The sequence below is a fragment of the Camellia sinensis genome, chromosome 1, assembly GCF_055761805.1.
Source record: "Camellia sinensis isolate YWXY chromosome 1, ASM5576180v1, whole genome shotgun sequence".
NCBI classification, from domain to species: Eukaryota; Viridiplantae; Streptophyta; class Magnoliopsida; order Ericales; family Theaceae; genus Camellia; species Camellia sinensis.
This window is the reverse complement of record NC_138961.1, coordinates 217,896,001-217,912,288: the sequence shown is the minus strand read 5'-3', so window position 1 is coordinate 217,912,288 and position 16,288 is coordinate 217,896,001. Positions and strand designations below refer to the sequence as shown.

The 16,288-nt window shown below is 36.0% G+C and overlaps 1 protein-coding gene across 7 annotated transcripts; it reads right to left on the bottom strand.

Moving 5' to 3' along the window:
- Positions 1-314: 314 nt before the first annotated feature.
- Positions 315-16,083, bottom strand: LOC114309383 (MRG family protein). 7 transcript variants are annotated; one of them, XM_028255094.2, is made up of 11 exons: positions 15,608-16,083; positions 13,582-13,635; positions 13,368-13,381; positions 12,779-12,924; positions 11,507-11,542; positions 8,705-8,745; positions 3,492-3,593; positions 3,083-3,162; positions 2,264-2,433; positions 1,966-2,050; positions 315-742 (listed from the first exon to the last, which is right to left on the bottom strand). In XM_028255094.2, exons 1-11 carry the CDS (start codon positions 15,740-15,742, stop codon positions 652-654), a joined length of 954 nt encoding a protein of 317 aa, XP_028110895.2. In that variant the 5' UTR covers positions 15,743-16,083; the 3' UTR covers positions 315-651. The 7 variants fall into 7 exon arrangements, with proteins under 7 accessions (XP_028110895.2, XP_028110896.2, XP_028110897.2 ...); XM_028255095.2 differs by having other exon boundaries at positions 3,492-3,590; XM_028255096.2 differs by lacking the exon at positions 11,507-11,542.
- Positions 16,084-16,288: the final 205 nt, after the last annotated feature.

Below are 16,288 nucleotides of genomic sequence, written 5' to 3'. Positions count from 1 at the left end.
CTCTACCAAATTATAAACAATCCTATACAAATACTCCATTTTCTATTAAACAGTCCACGCACTCATTGTGAACATAATATAGAAAATAATAAGTCTCTAATTTTATTCTATTATAAAGAATTAAAATTACAGATGGTGCAGGCCTCACTCTCAAATCGTCTCATTTCTTGCATCAGGATCACAAATCATCACTCAACTCAACTTAATTAAATATAAGGTAACTTATACTCCCAATCCATGCACTCTACCTCCAATCAATCTCACCTTGATTCTGTGATTCAATTTCAACAATCTAAACATTGCAAGTTGAAGCATTTTGTTAACCTTCTGTTTGGATAATTTTTCTTCATGATGTATTGGACGCATAACAAACAACTCACCAAATGTTTACAGACAAGTATAGAACACTTAGCTAATACACCAAGTAGTTCTCTTCATTCTACAAAGCGCTGAATCAATGTCAACTAAAACAAATTATAAAGCAAAAAGAATGAACTAATGTACAACAACAAATGAAGTATTTATCTAGTTGGATCATCAAAACAGAATTAGACAAGCCAGTAGCACCGTCAAGCAATTCTACAAAATGCTTTTGCCTTGAGACAGTAGCAAGTATGATCGCGTTGTTGGTGGAACAAAATGAGTTGCTGCTCAATTATCTTTCCCCTTGCCACTCCCTTCGGAAACTTTAGAGGCATCATAAGCAGAAAGGAAGAAAGTGCCCTGATTCTTCTGCAGAAACCTGCATAAAAGCAAAGAGCATTGTTAAGCATTATGACATATTTAAATGAAACTACCCACTTCCATATGTATATTCTGCATTACTGTCAAACTCACCAATTTGTAGACAAAAGAAAATAGAAATGGCATCTTTTTTTCATTTTTTGAGATGACAAACACAAACATTTTTGTTAAATGGCCTTGGAATGAAATCATCTGTTTGTGTTTGTCATCTTAAAACAAGGAAAAAAACAAAAATCAAATTAAAATGGGAATAAGTGTTTCCTTCTCTCACAAATTAAAATCATTTCATGACGTAACAGAGAAGGAAAACAATTCAAGCCCATTTAATCCAGTAACATCATCGACTTGTAGTTCATTAAGCACATAAGTTCACATCTTCAAGCAGTCAACCCGAAAACAATGAATATTTATGAGTGGCTATTACTAGGAAAAGGCAGGAACTTGTGGCATTGGTTCCTTCTGTAAACATAAGATGAAACAGATAAGGAGGGGTTTGATTAAAAAACAGTAAACAAAGAAACACAACTGTGCAAGGCAGAATGCCTACTTATGATCAATTTGAGCAATACTAATATTGTGTTTGGAACTTGGATTTTTAGAAGGAAAAGAAAATCAAGTCAAAGAACCTAAATTCTCCCTATTTTCTGGTTGGGTGAGGAAAATGAGTACATATTAGACTTCACTAGTAAAAAATCAATATACTTTCTTTTTTTTTGTTTAATTACCCATAAAAAATAAATGTTCAAGTAACTGCATTTCCCATTTATTTTCTTCTCCTTCACAAATCCAAGATCCAAACATAGCCTAAATGAATAGTTTTACTAATCATCTTCCTATGAACATAGAATGAGACTGAAAATTATACTTTAGCTATCCAACTTCAATTCCATAGCTCTCTTTTCAGATCAAGTTCACTTTAAAACCTATGAATTGCATTGTAAATGACAAATTTGTATACAATGCTCTCATACTGAAGTTTCTTCTGGATGCAGCAAAGTCACTTTGCCTAATATATAATGTCTAATGCATTCTTTTAGATTAAAGAAACAAGATAATTCATGGCAACAAACAACAGCATCATCAACAATAGAAAAAACAGAACAACAAAATTATTATTATTATTATTATTATTATTATTATTATTATTATTATTAATTTCCAGAACTCAGAACATTAAATTCTTAAGAGCATTCAGTATAATGTGAAGGATAGAGTATATACTTGAGAAAGTCAAGTAATTTCTGCTGCAAGCGGACCAACGTCTCCTCTTCAATGTTTACATATGCCAACAACTCAGGCAACTTAACTGCAAACACCAGTAAAATACAAAACCATGGAGACATTTGAGAAGCAAACATCTGAGAGGGAAAAAAAGGGTTTTCTGACTTCAAAACAAAACCAAGCAATTCAATTCAACTCAAGTTGCTATAAATGCGAAGAGAAATGCTATAAGATGTTACATAAACACATGAACTTGAAATCTGCACACATTGAAATCCACATTTATGGATGAGCATACCGAAGAGACGGAGTAGATGTTCAGCACCATATATACTTGACGGAGAGACATCATCTGCAACTGCTTCATGATACTGTTGCCGCTCCTTTTTGTATAGAAGAATAACTGGCAATGCTTTGTCGAAGTAACACCGTAATCCATTCAATATTTCCCCTACTGAATCAGTCATCCTACATGCAAGCAAAACATGGTAAAAACAAAGGTGCCATAAGACCTAGCTAGTCCAAGGTTAGCTCAACTATAAGAAAAATACTGTACAGGCAATTCATCATCACCATGAACTAAGATACTCTATAAATCAAACTCATTCAAAGACCTACAGAATGGTGATTTCTATTATTTTACCACCTCCATAAGGTTTGGTTATGCAAAATTAACTCAAAACAACACTACCATAAAACCCACATCTAAAAAGAACTTATGGTTTTTGTTAACACATTCCACATCTATGCATTCAAGAGAAAGACACAAGCAATCAATTTATTTATATATTTCTGAATTTTTTTTCCAATATATATTTATGTATGTTTGAAAACATAGTTAAAAGACCCCGATGGCTGTACGTCAAGTCAAACCATTATGGTTATTTACAAGGCATAGATATCACAAAGTGACATGTCTCATATTGTAAATGCGAAAAACATACAACTCAGTCCAAACATTTACATATGGAGTAAAGATAGAAAACAATGTTCTAGTGGAAATAACTAGAACAGGAGGAATTCAAATTTTCAAGCACAAGCAAGAAAAGACAAAAGATCATAGCAATCAGGTTAACAATGATTTTATGCAATTCAAACGGGGCATTAATACACTTACTTGCCATCCTTCTTTGACCTGTATTCAAGGTACTTCGTCAATATATCATCAACATTAGGAGAACGCGGAAGTTTAACGAGCTGCACAAAAAATCACCAATAAATAGTGTTTATGTAATCAACTGGATGTTATGCAGTTCTGAACTAATTCTGCAAATGAGCATGAAACAATTAATCTATCAAAAACGGAGAACCATATATCAGAGGGTGATCCGATTACAATATTAGTATGGAATGCAGTACATATTCTAGTTCACAAACAGAAGAAGAAAAAAAAAACTAATGACTCTACAAATAAAACAATGCTAATTTTATTGTACTACTACTACTGCTTCCACATTAACTCCATCAGAACAAAATTTATATTCAAGCATCATGAATTGGAATAGCAATAAGGAAGAAATGAAAACCTTATCCTTCTGCGTAATGAATTCCCAGTCATCAACTAGTTGTTTCTTCAACGTTGATGGAATCTGGACCTTGACAAGCTTTTCCACAGATGCACTATCCTTCTAACAACAATCAACAATGAACCCACACTTTGCCCATCAATATCAAAAGAAAGCTTAGTCAACAAACATGGGAAAAGAAGAAAAATTCCAACATAGGTACTGTATTTGAGCATAGTTGTCAAATTGGGATTCATTTCGTGAATTGAAACGGCCTCGTACTGAATCGCGAATTGAATTGAATCGAACCGTGAATAGTAAAGATTCGGTCACTTTTTCTAAATTACTTAAAAACATATATCTACACATTTAGATATTAAATACATCTTATAAATATGAAATATTTTGACTTAAATCAATAAAAATATTATTTTAAATGATAATCACGTAGTTTAATAGGTAAGAAGTTAACAAAAGTTCCTATGTAAAATTACCATCTTACTTTCTTTTCTTTTTTTTTAGATATTTCTTATTAATCATCCTAGGAGTTGTTTGGGATGACCTAAATAAGTGCACTTTTTGTCTTTTTACGAAAAGATGTACAGAAAAGTAGAGAGGTAATGTGATGAAAAAAAGATAAAAACATGAATTATTTTTGGGTTGCCAAACTTGGCCTTAATAAAGATAATAACTAAATAGACAAACTATCAATTTCCAAAGTAACAATAATTATCAACGATATTGATATTTGGACAATGAGCATATATACGTTTCTAAGTAACAGTAAGCAAATAATAAGAAAGAATTATTTTGAATCCTTTATTTTAAAACCTAAAACATTTTAAAAGGTATAACTAATCTTACACATGTAATATTCAATTACATTTAATTTAATAAAATAGCAATAGATAATTCATAGTGTAACTTTAATCTTAAACATCTTTAGAAGATATATCATACTTTTTTAAAGGGAAAAAAAATGAGAAGAAAGGTTAAAAATATGTTGGGTCTGACTAAATCTGATTGAATCCTATTAAAAATTCCAAGATCACTAAAATAATAACAAATCATGTATATATGTTGGTTATTTTGGTATTAAACGTGTTAGAATTTACCATCACCTACCACACACTTACCATCACCTACCACACACTCACCTACTACACTCACCTACTCCTCACCTACCACCACCTAACCTACATCTATATAATCAATCAATTGTAACAGAATCAATATCTATCAATAAATCAATAATACATAAATTACATAAATTCTTACATGGTATCAGAGCAAGGTTGAGAAGCTAATAATTCTGCTTCACCGGCGGGCGGCAGCCTCGCCTTGGCCGCCCGCCGGACCTCTACCCATACCTTCACTCCGCTGCTCTCTCTCTCGGCAACTCTCTTTTCTGGGGCAAAACCCAGCTTGTTTTTTCTCCAACAAAGCTCCGCCACTGTACACTGTCCTCATCACGTCGCTCCTCCAGCGATGCTGCCGTCCCTCCTGTACCACCAACCATCACCGTCGTGATTCGCCGTCGCTGGTGCATCGCCGTCACCGGCGCCAACCTTTTCATCCCACCATCATCTTCTTCTCAATTTCACTCAAAGACAGCTCTACTGGTTGCGTTTATCCACTAGCACTAGTACATCTCCGATGAGCAACACACCCTCATCCTGCCACCCCAGGCTCTTCGTCGCCGACCTCGCCCTTGGGGTTTCCCTCTGCCTTCAGGGACTCTGGGTGCTTCAGACCGGCCTCTCTCTCTTCGTCGCTGTCTTCATACCTGAAGGATGCCACAAGCTTCTCGATGTTGTCCGCAGCGTTGACGTTTCCACCAAGTGCGATTTGGACGACTCCAAGCTCAGGGCCGTCGCAATCCTCGATCTGATGTTTGTCCTCCACAATGGACAACAACCCCATGCCATCTCTCGCTCTTCTTCCCTCAACTCTCGCGCCCACATCGAGGAAGAACTCAAGCAAGTCTTCAACAAATTCGACGTCAATGGTGACGGCAAGATCTCCTCCTCCGAGCTCGGCTCCATCCTCTCCAGCCTCGGCTACTTCGCCACCGATGACGAACTCCAGACCATGATCCGAGAGGTCGATTCTGATGGCGATGGAGTCATCGATTTGGACGAGTTCATCGAGCTCAACACCAAGGACATCGATTCCAATGAGGTTTTGGAGAATCTGAAAGAGGCGTTTTCTGTGTTTGATATTGATAAGAATGGTTCCATCTCTGCTGATGAGCTTCAGAATGTGCTGAGTAGCATCACTCAAGAAAAGTGGAGACCCAAACACCACTCAAGAAAAATCAACTTCTCTCTGTGGACCTCTCGGCATCAACCTCTCTCTCTATCCCTCTTTTTCTTGTGACCCACACTCACACACACCCACGGGATTTCTAACACCAACAGTTTGTTTTTTTTTAATCATCACACTGATACATCCACACTCACTCACGGCACAAACAGACTCACTCTCTTTCATCAAAATATGCTTGTCGAAATAGTACTTTAATAAAAATGTGGCAGACACTGACCACGCACATGCACCTCCTCTTTCATCATTTCTCCCCCATTTCTTTTACTCTTTCCCATCATCTCTTTTACACTTTTCTTCTGCCAACCTGTTCCTCATTAATTTTATAATTTCATTTATTTTATCACTATCTATTTAAACATAAAATAAAAATAAAAATAAAAAAAATAAATAAATAAATAAAAAAACAAACAAACAAACAAACAAACAACCAAATCATAAACCAAACTCATTTTATTCATATCGGGCCTCACCCCGATCACCATTTTACACCAAAAAAAAAAAAAAAAAAAACAACAACACAACCATACCCACAGTGGGATTTTTCTTTTCCCTTCTCTATTCTACTGCAGGTCTCTTCTTCTTACTTTTATCTTGGGTGTCCCGTGCCAGTCCGGTCTCCTTGCTTCCTCGTCCACCGAGCACGTTCACTCCCCCATACTCCTCCACTGCAGCATCTGGCGGCCCTCCAAATCGGAACATCACGGTGGCCTTCCGCTTCAGCTCCTTGTTTTCTGCCCTTAGCACGCTTATCTCTGCTCGCACATCCTTATACATGCGTTGGAGCAGAGCCAGCTAGGAGTTTACATGCTGCACCTCATTTGTCCTACTCTGCAGCCGGTTCGACAAGTTTGTGACCGCCGTCATGCTTTCCACACATGCCTTCAGAGTATACTGATTGGCCTCCACATCCGACTGCACTGCCATTCTTTGCTCCACCGACCGCATCGGAAAGTTCAACGGAGCAAACTCCGGGGCGCTTGGATGAGTTTCCAGTGCCACCGCACCAGTTCTCTCTCTCGTTGACTCATTGAGGTCGGGAAAGAGGGTGAGCAGCCCGCGGGAAGACGATGAAGCCATTTTCTAGGCAACAGAGTGTTACACAGTATCTCTCTCAGAAATATCTCTCAGAAAACAGAGTGTTACAGAATCTCTCTCAGAAATCTCTCTCAGAATATCTCTCGCAGGTTTTTTTGCCTCAGCCTCAGCCTCCGTCTTATAGCCGAGGCAGCCACGCGCATCGCGCGCCTCTTGCCACCAGCCGACAAATGGGCACGCCAACCAAGACACTCACGTGCCTCGCCATCATGTCCGGCACACCTTTTGATAAATTGGGCACGCCTTTTGATGGCACGCCTTTTGAAAAATTGGGCGCACCTTTTGAGGGTGTGACTTTTTAATGGGTCCGACAAGACTCTGTAAACTGTCCCGACATTGATTCCGGTTAGCTCCTTTATGGGTCCGACAAGACTCTGTAAACTGTCCCGACATAGATTCCGGTTAGTTTCTACAAGGGTCCGACAAGACTCTGTAAACTGTCCCGACAGTGATTCCGGTTAGCTCCTTTATGGGTCCGACAAGACTCTGTAAACTGTCCCGACATAGATTCCGGTTAGTTTCTACAAAGGTCCAGCAAGACTCCGTAAACTGTCACAACAACTGTCACAACATTGTCTGCTACAACGGTCCGACATAACCCCATAAACTGTCTTCTACAACGGTCCGACATGACCCCATAAACTGTCTTCTACAACGATCCGACATGACCCCATAAACTGTCTTCTACATCGGTCTGACACCGCCATCCAGTGTCCTCTACACCGTTATGACACCCCCATACAGTGTCCTCTACAACGTTATGACACCACCATACAGTGTCCTCTACCACGTTATGACACCACCTTTCAGTGTCTTCACCAACGGTCTGACACGACCATACAGTGTCTCCTATCCTTTTTTATTTTTATGTATTTTTCTTGTTTTGTTCCTCTCTTCAAACTCAAGTTGGTTAGTTTCTATCCTCCTTGAGTTTGCGGGGGGCTGTTAGAATTTACCATCACCTACCACACACTTACCATCACCTACCACACACTCACCTACTACACTCACCTACTCCTCACCTACCACCACCTAACCTACATCTATATAATCAATCAATTGTAACAGAATCAATATCTATCAATAAATCAATAATACATAAATTACATAAATTCTTACAAAACGCTATTAGAAACTGTATTATGTCATTTTCACTAAAAAGATGGAGAAAAAAAGAGTCGAAAATATGTCGAACACAATAATTTCAAAAATTGCATGAATCGTAAAAAGTGAATAGAATCGTGAATCGATTGTGAATCGTGCATCGATTGTGAATCGTGCAATTCACTAGAGATTCACTTCCAAAATAGATTCACCCATAAATTTGTATCAATTTTGTAAAAATTGTGAATCGAATCGCGAATTGTAAGATTCTGATAACAGAGTATTTGAGAGAGAGAGAGAGAGAGAGCATGTCTGTGTGTGTGTGTGTGTGTACATTTTGAAGAATAAAAATTCAGAGAAAAAAAAGTGATTACAAAAGCAAGACTTGCTCATTTTCAAAATGGTAACAATACTGCAAACACAATCCATTGAATCTCCACATGTGAACTTTCTACTTCAAAAATATTTCTAGAAAGCCTAAGAGAGCACTTGGATTTATTCACCACCTTCCCATTCAATGAACAAATAACAGTTCAAAGCTAAGGTACATTGGCTGGAATAGCATTAGCAGCCAAGCAACCATATTCCATGAGTTTTACCAAAAATTTGCATACAATTTCCCTTAAACTAGTAAAAGATGAAAAGCAAAGCATAAATATTCAAGTAAAGTACAGATGTACAATATGCAATAACATATCGAAGCAGACCTCAACGCCTGAGTCAATCTTTCGCTTCTTCCCTTTAGCTACTGCAATAATATCCAAATATCCAAATAACTTACCTCTCCCAAAATATATATATATATATATATCCAAATAAAAACTAAATTTAGTTAAAGCATGTCTTTCTAGAATAACCACTTGGAAAGATAGACTCCAAAAAAGCAATGGCAGCCACAACATTCAAACTTACATATATGTAATGTGATTGCATGAAATTAAGGGGCAACATCCAATGCTTGCATAAAATTAAATTTAACAGCAGTATGGAAAATAACAAACGATGTCAATAAGGTAAAGCCAAGAACAACCAAAGTAACCAAAAAGATTTCCATAGGAAAAAGAAAAGAAAAATGGAAATGTAACCATGTTTGAATGGATGATAGTTAAGTTGTTTACCAACATAGAAGTGTTTCACAATGTGAATGCGATAGGTGAATCACTAGGCCCAAAAACTTGAGCCGTTATGAAAGTGAGGGACGTACCACAGCCTGATATATCGAGCTGGGCCTATGCTATACCCTACCTACACAACCACTCTACTGCAAAACTTGTAGGTGAATGGGCCAAACAATGTATATCAAGCACTAACTGTTTTTGCACCTCGGACTGTATAGCTTGGGCATTTACTCCCTCACTTCCAACTTCTAATAACTAGTAGCAGATAATAGAATAATATATGAAGAGTACAATAATTCCTTTTCAAGGCAATACACTGCACTTTGGGGTGATTCTCAAAGGTTAGATGCTTCAGATACAAGGGATTCTCAGAACTGAAAAGTGTGGAGCCATGGACCCTCAGATTTGGGGATATGACCACATGAACACAAGGATTTAAGACTGGCTCAAGTATAAACACTTCTTTTAGGCTTATAACAGGAAAGGGTCCTAATAATGACAGCCCTAAGGGCTGTCTTTAAGAAACACAAAATGTCAAAATATTTATAATCCCAATACACTTTTCACATATCCCAAAATAATTTTACATATTTTTATACATTTTTTACAAATTTTCCAACACTAACAACAGCCCTACGGATTGTTTTTAGCATTTTCCAACAAGAAATTATGCCTCACTTTCCTCCTGTACATTCTACTGTTTACATATGTACAATCTGCAAATTCAACTTTCACATCTACAGAGATGTTTTAATGTGCTTCAATCCTTCTTCCATATCATATTCACTAAAAGCAGTCTTCTAATCAGAGTAGAGGCCTCCTGATAATAACAAATATTTTAAGGAGAATACAATTTCACTCAAATACAAATAGTTTCTTAACAAGAAAAATATTGCCCAACTGACATCTGCTAGGCTCAACATTTTGTCTCTATATCATCTTTTTTTGAGGTTGAGTTTATTAAATCAGTAAATAAAATTTGCCTAGACTAAGTAAATATGCAGAAACAGTGAAGCACACATTCCCTCATTTCAGAACTATTCTCTGTGACTTATAAATATGCATGCACAAATAGCACCATAAGGAGACTGATGTAGAAGACCGAACAGACAAATAACTCAATCATTTAACTTCAACCAAAACACACTAATGGTATTAGAAGAAAACAAGTATCATTTATTATCATGGATAACGTACATGAAGAATTCCCAAAAATATATCTCCAGGTCTTGTACGATTTAATATTTATGTAAAGTGCAATTTTTAAAAAGTACAAAAATAGAACAACTGTAATGGTATTAATCCAAGTTTAACACACTATTGAAATTATATGCTTCCACATTATCAACAACATATTGTATGCAAACTACTTTCATTTAACTGGGTAAATAATTACACATGACTATTAGGTACAACTACAATACTATTGCCATTATAAACATCGGAAGGGTATAAATCACAGCAGAGATAATCAACTGAGCCAATTAAATGTTAGCAGTTAGCTTACTCTATTTCCAGAAAAAGAGAAAAATGCAAAACTATTCAACAATTACATTTTATCTAAAACAAATGAAATTTTTTTTTCTAAGTTTCACCAAGAGAGAATAGGCATCGGCATCAATAGTGGGAGTTTGTATCGACCCCTTCTTGAGAATATAGCCTGAAAACAAAGTAATTAATGTCTAAAGAAAAGGAACAGCTGCAAATAATGCTTATCAAAACCTGACCCTAGGCTGGCTACTTGGACCAGTGAACCAGCAATCCAACCAGTCAAACCAGTCGTGTAACTTATTCGCACCAGACTTACCTGCTTTACATCCAAAACTATAAAATAAAAACATAGCAGATATCTTCGAGTAGCATTATATAATTTTCAATATATCAGTCATTCATAAACTGGACTGTTCAGCCAACTCAACCAGCATTTGAAGTGGTTAGACCATCACTAAAGGGTTGTTTAGGGTGTCCTAAATAAGTGCATTTTTTGTCTTTTTAGACTAAAAAGTTGAGGGAAAAAATATGGATGTTTGGGTTAACTTTTTGACTTTTTATGGAAAAATGTGTATTAAAAAATTGTATAAATTAGTGTGTAAGGGAAAATTAGGATTGAGAGTTGTGCATCCGTAATTTTTGACTTTTGGTGAATAGTGATAACTTTTTAACTTTTTGAGTAACTTTTTGACTTTTTGGCTTTTTTTTACACTTCCCAAACTTAGCCTAAGTTGAAACGGAGGTCAATGCAGGTCCAATTCCCATAACCACAATGATGATGACAACAAGGATGATAATCATGAAGGTTGTGGCAGACAATAAAGCATAATAATGCAACTATTGAGGGAAACAATAATTAGTTGAAGTTTAAACAAAACAAACTGAAGAAAATTTCCCTACCATTGTTCTTCGTATCCTCTTTATCCACTTTTGCCTCTGCAAATTCATTTAAAAGATCAATGATATCAACAGATAAAATGATAAGAAAATGCCGAATATAAAAGTCAGATTTGCTACATGCCACTTCAGAAAGAAGATAAGGGAATTGGGAACTGAGTGACAAGATGGTTTCTGGATGAATGCTGATTAAACATCCATTCATCCTACTAGTGATACAATGAAAAGGCACAAATTCACAAGTTTCCTATACAACTAACATATTTGACTTTGCAGAAGTACAATTTGCGGAGTACAAGTTAGATAACGGGAAAGCTCCAAATTCAATGGTGTCATGATGATGGTCATCCAAGGGTGTCAATATATCATTGGAACAACTTATCCAATGAGAAAATTCACAACATAATTCTTTTTCTATAAGCAAAATTCACAACATAAAAAATCACTAGTGTAATTAAAACTTTTAGTAATGCCACTCTAGATTCTAGATGGCCATCTTAATACGGAGACTCTTTGAAATCATACCTTACGTCATAGCCAGTTTGTCTAAGCTAATCGTTATAACTCTATCTATCTCCATTGGTGCCTCTGCTTGCACAAGCATGTTGGTACTCAACTCCACCGAGCTTTAACCCCAACAATTTATGATCAACTACATGAAACCTGTCTAGCCACTATGCTAACATATTATCTAAGCCCTGATTAGTTTATGTCTTCCCCCGTTGCATTACACTCAATATGGAGTGCATCCATTTCCTTATGGTGTATTTTATGGTTTTGTTGCACATATCCAAACCACATTTGCTAGTTTGATCATATTTTATCTCCAATCGATGCAACTTCTACAATTTCATGAATCCAAGCATTCTATTTTTATCCTTATCATATCACACCATTGATGTAGAATGGCCTCCCATAGATTCCATCAAACACATGGTGGTCAAACAAAACTTCTTGATCCATTCTTTTATATGTTGATGAAATGATATACAGACGGGAAGAAAAAAAAAAGAACAAAAATTAATAACAAAAGAAAGGTAAAGAGGGTAGAAAAGGTCCAACATGACAGTACCACAAAAGTTATTTTATAGGTTATACTGGAGGAAAAAAATCTTTTATAGTCAACAGTATGGGTAGATGGGCTATACACAAACACAGATAGATATGCACACTCACACACAGGCACACAGAAAAATCAGATGCAAATAAGCAATGTAAGAACTGCAATTTGAGCTCCTAAGCAACCATTGTTACGTCAAAGAAGAATAGAACTACCAGATGAGGCCTTTGGCTTAGTTTGTGCCGAACGCCCTGATTTTGAATTCTTGTCTACACCCTGCTTTTTGTCAAGGGCTTGCTGCTTCAAGACATTATCTTCAGTAAGTTCCATCAGCCGGTCCATGCCTACCCATTCATCCCAACTGTTGGCAAGATATCCAAGCTTTAGTAACTATTTCTCTTCACCTTTTGAAGATTGACAAAATTCAAATACAAACTTTACATCAACATCTTTTTGATGAAGTCAAATGGATTATATGTCATTATTGAACCAATATAGTACACAACCACTCACTCTTTCTATCATAATTTCAACTGTTAGTTCAGTGTTCAGAAAAATATGGCATATTAATCCCAAATCATGCATAACTAATACAGTATTGTTGGCCTGTTAGGAATTAGGATTTCTATGGAAAGTTGAAGAGAGAGGTGGTGTCCAACCAGCAAATAATAAAAATAAATAAACAAAAAGGTAAAATAGAAGACCTAAGAAGATGATGAAAAGAAAGAAGAGGACCAGTTTTAGAACCCTAAGATTGGGACAAGGAAAACCAACTGGGAAGGTGGGAAGAGAATGCATACTCACTTTTTATTCCAGCCCTGCAAAACATAAAAGTGTATTATCAATAGATGTTAATACACAAAAAGTACGTTATTTATCCTACCATATTAACCAAATTTGTGAAGCTAAAAATCTATGAGGTTAATAGCATTTAGTTACTGAAAGAAATATCTTACACAAATACCATGCATTGGTAATGGAAGTAAAGGGTAAAAGAAAAACCAATAACCAAACTTACAAGATAATGAACAAAGTATCTCCATTCCTTCTTTCGAAACTCGGCTTTTTGAACCTTCCCAAAAAAAAAATGCAGTGGATTTAGTTATGGCCATTACCAAAAATATGCTATGTCATGATATTAAACAAGGTTTTTTCCTTTTTTTATGAGCATTAAAAAGTACATTTAGTAGAACGGAGTTTATACAAGCAATTCAAATTGGAGCGGAAGGTAAATATAAGGTATGATTAGTATGGCAATTCTATTGCACTGATGCGAGACAAAATCCTGTTTTCAGCAACCTCAAAACTGAATCCACAACCCACGGGCATGCAAACACCTTCCGCTCATTAAGCATCATACAGAAACTGATAAAAGAATGGGCTGGCCAAAAAATGAAGTTCATAAATGCATGTTCACATCCTAATGGATAAAATTCAAATGTAACTTACTAGTCCTAATTACAAGTATGTTGATTACATTGAAAATAAAATGACAATTTAGAAAGCAAGGTTGTTAAAATCAGGATCCTAGGTAGGATCGGTGAGAACGTCTCGTGGATTGGATCGAGGATCGTAAGATCCTACTTTCTATTAAAAATAAGAGAAAAATACAAATTAGAATGATGCATTCTTAAAATAAGATGAAAAATCACAAAATCTACAATTCTACCTACGAAGAAAAAAATACAAATTAGAATGATACATATTAAAAATAAGATGAAAAATCACAAAATCTACAATCCTACCTATGATCCTACACAATACTACTTGCGATCCTGTTATTACACCAATCCTACAACAATCTGTATCGTTTTAACAATGTAGGATCGTACGATCCTACAATCCAGATTGCGATTTTAATAACCATGTTAGAAAAACATTATACTAGCCTGACAGACTAAAAATACACAAAGTAGCATTTTCAAACTATTAATTCAAAGGAAACCTTCGGGTATATTTCAGCAGTGTATTAAATGCAAAATATTTTATTTTCACTAGACAGGTGAAAACATGATTTATAGTCAAGAGTCAAAAATCACTCTAGAAAAGTAGTTAGATACAACTAATCACAACAGGAGAAGGGGGAATGCAAAAACTGTCCAACTTTTGGGAACAGAAACAAAATCATTAAGTGGTATCCGCAGTCAAGTTAAAGCCTTACTTTTTGATCAGCCAAGTCGAAGCCTTGTTACAGATATCACTAGGTGAAAGTCCATTTCCTAGTACCCAAGAAACTATGCTGAATTTATCTTCTTCAATTCATGATTCACAATCAATTATATTCAGGATGGGACGAAACCCATGAACCAAACAGAGTAGTATTAATAACAAACACATGCTACCTTGCAATGGGTAAGACAGTGAATTCAAGGATCTTAACAACTGATTAAACAGAACTGAGTTTTATAATCTTAAAAACTAAGACAATGACACAATATACCACAGGATTTCAACTTTATACAACGAAGGAAAACAGGAGGAAAAAAATCAGGAGAGCGAATGAAAGTGCGTTAAAAAAAGGATGGTGTTTCCCTTCCAAGTTGATTGGTTATGTGGAAAGGAAAGGAAAGGAAAGGAAAAAGTAGGAGAATGATTTAAATTTCCCTTATTTGTAAAATAAGTAAAACAAACCTAATACCATCTCCAAACCTTGACTCAAACCTATATTAAATTTAAATTTGGATAAAAATACTCAAAAACCTCTCCACTCCTTCACACAACACAAGCTTATATCAAAGTTTTATCCTTTTTTACACTCAAACTTTTCAAGACCATTTAGCATATTTCAAATTTACAACTTTGCCAACGCTAAAGCTTTTACTCAAATTTATGCTTAAATCTGAGTTTGTCCAATGGAGTGCTTCACATCAAATAAAGTTTTTACTATATAAAAATTAAGCGCTGGAGATGAACCTCAAACCCTTAATTGACTTGACGATAATTGATGATACAAATCGCTGCGTAATTTTCCCCAATCAACAATTCCATGAAAACACACAAAGTAAAATTGCAAAGGAAAAGAAAGTCGAACAGAAAATGGATACCTTGGCTTCGTAGATGCGAGGGCCATGATAAGCGAGGACTTTCTCGCCTTCGGAGAAGATGCTGGAATTGGAGGCAGGGAGGTTGCCGCCGGAGTTGTCGGCGTCGGTGGCCGAGTCGTCCTTCGAGCTCCCCATTTTCTTGTGTTCCAGATTCTGTGAAATCGTTGGAGGGAGGGTTTCGGGGATGATGAGACAAAATTGGCCCTACTTCTTTCGTCTGTTCACTGGTACTGCACTGAACTTGAAGAAGGTGTGTATCAGAGAGAGAGAGAGAGAGAGAGCGCGTCTTCGTCGTGGTGGTGGAGGGTGTGTTTCTCACTTTGCGCCTGGTCCAAATGAAAGGCCCCCGATGGGATTTGAACTTTGGTCTCTGTGCTGTTGTGCCCCTCTTCTTAGAGTTCTTTTCAACTTCACCCCTTCTTCCTCCGTTCATCCCTCTTCTTTTTTTTTCTTTTTTTATAGATAAAATACGATTTGGATAATTTTCGAGTGTGAAAGTCCTATTATGTTATTTATTTATATATTTTTATAATAATTTACAACATATTTTATGGGTTAATTTATATATATATATATATATATATTTGTGTTAAGTTACGTGATTTTATGGGATAATTAACGTATATTTATGAAACTTTACATTAATTTATAATTTTTAAAATTTTTATAAGTTAATTTATG

Bases quoted from the DNA above. Each gene is read 5' to 3' on its own strand.
- LOC114309383 (XM_028255094.2), bottom strand. From the start codon at position 15,742: ATGGGGAGCTCGAAGGACGACTCGGCCACCGACGCCGACAACTCCGGC. The intron at 11,543-12,778 runs GTAGTTCTATTC...ATGAATTTGCAG, and splicing joins TAAGCCAAAGGCCTCATCTG to AGGCAAAAGTGGATAAAGAG. The intron at 3,594-8,704 runs GTCTGCTTCGAT...GATTGTTGTTAG, and splicing joins AGATTGACTCAGGCGTTGAG to AAGGATAGTGCATCTGTGGA.